The sequence below is a fragment of the Apaloderma vittatum genome, unplaced genomic scaffold (assembly GCF_000703405.1).
Source record: "Apaloderma vittatum isolate BGI_N311 unplaced genomic scaffold, ASM70340v1 scaffold16276, whole genome shotgun sequence".
Taxonomy (NCBI): Eukaryota; Metazoa; Chordata; class Aves; order Trogoniformes; family Trogonidae; genus Apaloderma; species Apaloderma vittatum.
Genome location: NW_009723571.1, coordinates 547 through 6,072, shown reverse-complemented (window position 1 = coordinate 6,072; position 5,526 = coordinate 547). Strand labels below are relative to the sequence as shown.

The following is a 5,526-nucleotide window of genomic DNA, read 5'->3' as shown; positions in this document are numbered from 1 at the left end:
GCCCGTCCCGCCGCCTGCCGAGGGCTCGCACAGGGCTCACTCGCTGCTCTTCGAGAACGATGGCTTTGGAGAAGACAACGGCACCCTGGGCAGGACGAGGTCCCTGCCCGTCACCATCGAGATGCTGAAAGTGTGAGTGCCCTCCTGTGAAGGCGGGCGGTGGGCTGTGGGTCACGCTGGGCTCTGACCCGCCGGCGCCGTTCGAGGCCGTGACGGTGAGGAGGGCTGTGGGCAGGGCTGGTTTCTTTGCTGTTTTTCGCAACAGCCTCGAAACTATTTTGCCTGTTGGCTGAATCGGTGTTTCAGCCTCTTAGGGGGCTGCTGCGTCTTTCCCGTGAAATTAACCCTGGTTTGGGGATTTTATTGCTCACGAAGGGAAATGGGTTCCAGACTACAAACACAGGCTGATGGCAAGAATCCAGGCCTGTCTTTAATTGCACCAAGAGAAAACAAGGTCGTGGATTTCATCCGTTAGCCTTTCATTTTGCAAAACAGAAGTGGGGAAGGGGCTGTCGTGTATTATAACAGAGCTGAACCTGCAAGCCCCAAAGTTGGGAGGGGTGTTGGCATTTCCAGAGCTCCCCGTGCTTCGGAGAGAGGGGACGGTGCAGGATTGTGGGGCTGCTCTTGCATCTCTGATTCCCTGGTTACTCACAGACCTGCGTTCTACAGGCTGAGCAGAACTAATGAGGTGTTGATTGCAGGGGTGGTGTGTGTTAAGAGATGTAACAGCGTGCTTCTCGTTAGTCCAGACGATGAGGAAGAGGAAGAAGATGACCAGGAAGAGGAGCAGAATTCGGGCCCTCGTGTGTATATTGGAGATGTGCCATCTGTCACAGTCATCCCAAAACTGGTACCCCAGGTCCTGCCAGAGGAGCAGGAAGGAGACGAAGGGATGAGCGACTCTGACTCGGAGGGGCCCATCCTGTACAAAGATGATGAGGATGAAGAAGAAGATGAAAGCCATAACAGTAAGGCTTTGACATTGCAGCTGGCTTTTTTTTTTTTTTTTTCCTCTATTGAACTCGTGCCTGGCTGTATCGAGATCTGGAATCAAAGAGCTAGTTCACACAGCGCTTCAAAGCAGCTGGGTCTTGGTTTCGTGATGTGCCACGTCCTCTCGCTGACTTTTTCAAAGGCTCTGCAGCCAAACCTGTGTGCTCATCTGCTGAGATGCACCCCCTCCAGTTGCAGATGGCTCCTGCGACAGCTTGTGCTGTCCCACCCCTTCAGGTGGGATGGCACGAGGTGAGCCTGTGGGCATCTCGCAGAAATGCTGGCGGCTGCTCGGGAGCTGTAGCGCAGAGCTTGGAAAGCAGACCTCGGGGGAGAGCACGACGGCCAGGGGCGCGCGGCTCGAATCGCTGTGCCCAGGCACTGCGCTCTTCACTCTCATCCCCTTGCTCTTCCTCCCCGCAGGCACGCTGGCTAACAAAGTGAAGAGGAAAGACACGCTAGCCATAAAGCTGGGGAACGCAGCTCTGCCGCAGGAGGACAAGGGTGTCTTCCCTCGGAACAAGGAGGAGTGGAACGAAATCCGGCAGCAAATTGGGACAACGCTGATCAGGTACGACGAATGGAGGAGGGTGTTAACGTTGGAGCTGTCGGCACAGCGCGTGAGGGGTGAGATTGGACAAAGCCTTGTCTAAGCAGCCTGGGCTGGAATACGATGCGTGGTTGGGTCAGGGGTGGGAAGTTAAGCGTTGCTTTTCCTCCTCGGTTATAAAAGTTGGAAGTTCTCCCTGGAGCTGAGCAGTATTCCCTGACAGCTCCTTATTTCCAGGGCTTAAACGGTTTGGGAGGGAAAAACCTCGAGGACTACAGAAATTTTACTGCTGTAAAACACGGATGGCGTGTGAAGATGTGCTCAGGTGCAGGCCGAGTGCTGACGCATTAGGTGGTGGATTAAGCTGGGGCTGCTGACAGTCCAGGCTCTTGCTGTCTGCTTGAGCTCCCTGCAGATTTGCTTCTGAGCTTTTTGACAGGCCGTAGCACTTTCCTAACGTGTGCCGAGCGTGTTTGAGCAGAGCAGACTGCCACACCGGGCAGCAGTGGTCTCCACTGGTGTGTGAGTGGGGTCGAGAAAGCTTTCACGTGCACCAAAACCAAGCAGTTGTATTCTTCATCCCCTCCTGATGAATAACCAGATAAAACATTACGTACTCGTCACACGTTTCTTTAGGCGACTGAGTCAGAGACCGACAGCGGAAGAACTGGAGCAGAGGAACATACTTCAACGTAAGTAATGCTTCTCTAGGGGTAATAAAATCAGTTTGCCTTTCACACCTTAGTCCAGGTGTACCTGCTTGAAATGTAGTGATGGAGGACTGTGCTTTGCTGTTATCGCTATAGGAAAGCAGTTGAGGTGGTTTTCCCAATACTTCATTAGCATCAGAAACCAGCTCTGGATAAAATCAGGCCTAAGCAGCGCTAACAAGCGATACAGCTCAAGCAGCACGTTATAGAAAGGCTGCCTGGCACTTCAGGGAAAAAAGTATGTGATCTGGTTAAGGCTGTGATGTTACACAGCAACGGCCGTTTAAGGTGTTTTTGTTTGGGCTGGACTTTTATTTGTGGTCCAGACATTAGAGCATTGTATTTGCACGATCCAAAACCCAGCAGTTCAGTGCTCAGGCCATAGTGTTTCTCTTGGCCATACCTTGCTCTGTAAAAGTTTTAAATAAACATCTCGAGGAAAGGGAAACGTCAGTTCAGGAAGTTTCCATTTAAAATATTTATCTGTGCTGTTATTCTCTTTAAACTATCAGTATAATAGCTTCGGGGAGGCACAACCCGCCAAGTGGCTTTGGATCTATTTTGACAATATGGCCATTAATCCTTAACATACCCAGGGCTGGAGGGAATGACTCACTCGTGCTGTGTCAGGGCCCATATTGCCACTGTCAGTTGGGGCGAGGGGTGATTGGCGAGCGAGGGTGTCGCGTTGGACTGCGTTCTCAGCCTGTAATGAGTGCAGACACGCCACCACGAGCTTTCAGATACGTAGAAAATCTGATGCGGCTTGATACTTTCCTTTGTTCAAGTCCAGAAAGCGCTTTTCAAAGCCTGTGATGCTTAAAGGAAATTTTATTTCTTATTTTTTCCCCCCCTTGGCAGCGAAAAATGAAGCTGACCGTCAAGCTGAGAAGCGAGAGATCAAACGCAGGCTCACCAGAAAGGTAGTGCTGGCCTCCGCGCCGTAACTGCCATCTGGCAGAGCTGTCGGGGCGGGTGGCGGCTCTGAGCGCATCGGAGGCACCTCGCTGTGGGTGAAGTCACGGGGCTGTTGTGTAAGTGTCCCCTGTGCCCTCCGACTGCGGTGACTTTGGAACGGGGACCGTCACCCACGGTGAGCTGTTGGCACTGCAGCCACGGCTGTCGGTGACAGATCTGAGCTGGCATCGAGCGTAACGAGCTAGATGAGAACTGAATTTGGCACCTGGCCCTTGAAAGGTTTGCTCGTGCTGGCCTGGCTGTTTTAACATAGTACTTCAGCGGCCGCGACTTTCACGCCAGGCTCCCCAAAATCCATTTCTAAAGTCATGGCATCGTGGGAGAAGCTGAGCAGAGCAACAGCTACTTTTTAGCTATTACATCCGAGTTACCTGTGGTTGTTACTCGTGGCTGGGAAAAAACTTCCCGAGGGTGTGCGGGGATAAAATGCGAGTGTTGCCGTTGCTGAAGCAGGGAGTGAGATTTTTTACGTGGTTTAGGGGTGCCTTGTAGTGGCTGTTTCTCAACCACACCGTCTCCCTTCTCCTTGGCAATGTGGCCTTGGTTCCGCCTTAGCCTGGATGAGGTTACGCTGCCAGTGAGAGGGGCAGCCCGTTCCCTTGCAGGTTGTGAGCAGGACCTCGAAGTGTCTGTGGTTCGGGAGCTGGTTTTAGCGTTGCTTGAGATGTTTAGTCCTGAACGGCTTGGCGGGCAAGGCGCAAACTAACTTCCTTTGTTCTCGTTGGTGTGCAGCTTAGCCAAAGGCCTACGGTGGCAGAGCTGCAGGCCAGGAAGATCCTGAGGTTTAACGAATATGTGGAAGTAACAGATGCTCAAGACTACGACCGGCGAGCGGATAAGCCATGGACAAAGCTAACACCAGCTGACAAGGTAACAGGGGTGTTGGATGTACGGCACCTTTTTGCCATGTCTGAGCTCCTCGAGGTGGGAGCAGGGGGAATATATATATATATAGTAGCAGGAGATAGAGAAAGATCTCTCCCTCTTTGTGCAGGCTGCCATCCGGAAGGAGCTGAATGAGTTTAAGAGCTGTGAAATGGAAGTCCACGAGGACAGCAAGCAGTTCACGAGGTGAGAACGTGTTCCTTAAGTCTTGTTGGGAGAGCAGTGCTGCAAGGGGTAGTGCTGAGAGGCAAAACGTCAAAACCTTAGAAAAATAAGCTCTTCAGCAGTTGGAGATTTAACGTCCCTTTCTACTTGGGTGGTGGTGAATGACTGGAGGAGTAGCAGAAATGAAGTGAGTTCTTAAACAGGAGCTTCGATGTTGGACGGACGCTCAATGTGAGTTCCAAGAATGACACTTGGATTTTTCACTTGGCTTTTAGGTACCATCGACCGTAATCTTCCAAGAAGGGAGCAAGAGACCCGAGAGGACTGGAAGTTCTCTGCGTCCCTCTCCTAGGCAATACAGCGAGGGTGGAACCTCGGCTCTTCCAAGATTTGCCTTCAAACCATATCCAGAAAAGGGCTTTCGGCCGAGGAAGGGGAAATCCTGTCTGAATGTAGCATTTCACTGGAACAGACACGTCTCGAGTGCCATCAGGCTGGAACTGAACGCTATTACCTCGCGCGGCTCAGCAATATGCCTCTGCTTCGGCGCCGGCATCCCCGCCGGGAGAACGTGCACGTGGGAACGCTGGGTGCCCTCCCCAGCTTCCCTTTCTCCGCCCGGACAGACCCAGCTCTCAGCTGTACATCCTCCTTTCCGGGGATATGCAACTCCTTCGTTTTCTCCTCCTTACCAAGAGAAAGGAGGGGCAGAAAAACACACACAAAAAAGGCAGCTCTAATGTTGGAAAGCTGAGGAATGGAGAGTGGATGTGCTAGAAGCACGTGTGTGTATATTAGTCGTGTACAGAGAACCCTGCGCAGACGCTGACCTGGCAGACAGCTGACATGTGACGCGTCATTTTTTGGGGTTTTTTGCTTGTGTCTCTGTCATGTCCTTGGTGTCCTGAATCACTACTGACCAACGGTTTGTTGTCCTGGAAGGGAATCTGTATAGATATTAACATATGCTGCATCTTTTTGTATAAAAAAGAGAAAACAAAGCCCACAAATGTATAAAACATTCCCTCCCTGCTCTCTCACACTTGGCTGTGATGTTAACAGATCTTAAGGTATCTCGGCTTGTTTAACAAATTACGGAACCAGGAAAAAAATGACTGTTGCCTTTTAAAAACTTTTTAATTTGGGGAAGCTGTGAGAGTAGTCAATTCTTTTTATTGTGGCTTCCGCCGAGATGTTTTTAACTCTCCCAAATCAGGGTGAAACTTGCCTTTTCTCATTTTT

At 51.3% G+C, this 5,526-nt stretch overlaps 1 protein-coding gene across 1 annotated transcript in view; it reads left to right on the top strand.

Moving 5' to 3' along the window:
• The window catches only part of PHACTR4 (phosphatase and actin regulator 4), a 20,562-nt gene extending 15,515 nt beyond the window's left edge, over positions 1 to 5,047 (top strand). The window contains 8 exon segments of the mRNA XM_009872177.1: positions 1 to 132; positions 748 to 971; positions 1,420 to 1,567; positions 2,183 to 2,238; positions 3,118 to 3,179; positions 3,967 to 4,104; positions 4,229 to 4,305; positions 4,560 to 5,047. The exon segment at positions 1 to 132 is cut by the window's left edge and continues 26 nt beyond it. Coding sequence (XP_009870479.1) covers positions 1 to 132; positions 748 to 971; positions 1,420 to 1,567; positions 2,183 to 2,238; positions 3,118 to 3,179; positions 3,967 to 4,104; positions 4,229 to 4,305; positions 4,560 to 4,575 — 853 coding nt within the window. The 3' untranslated portion in view covers positions 4,576 to 5,047.
• Positions 5,048 to 5,526: the final 479 nt, after the last annotated feature.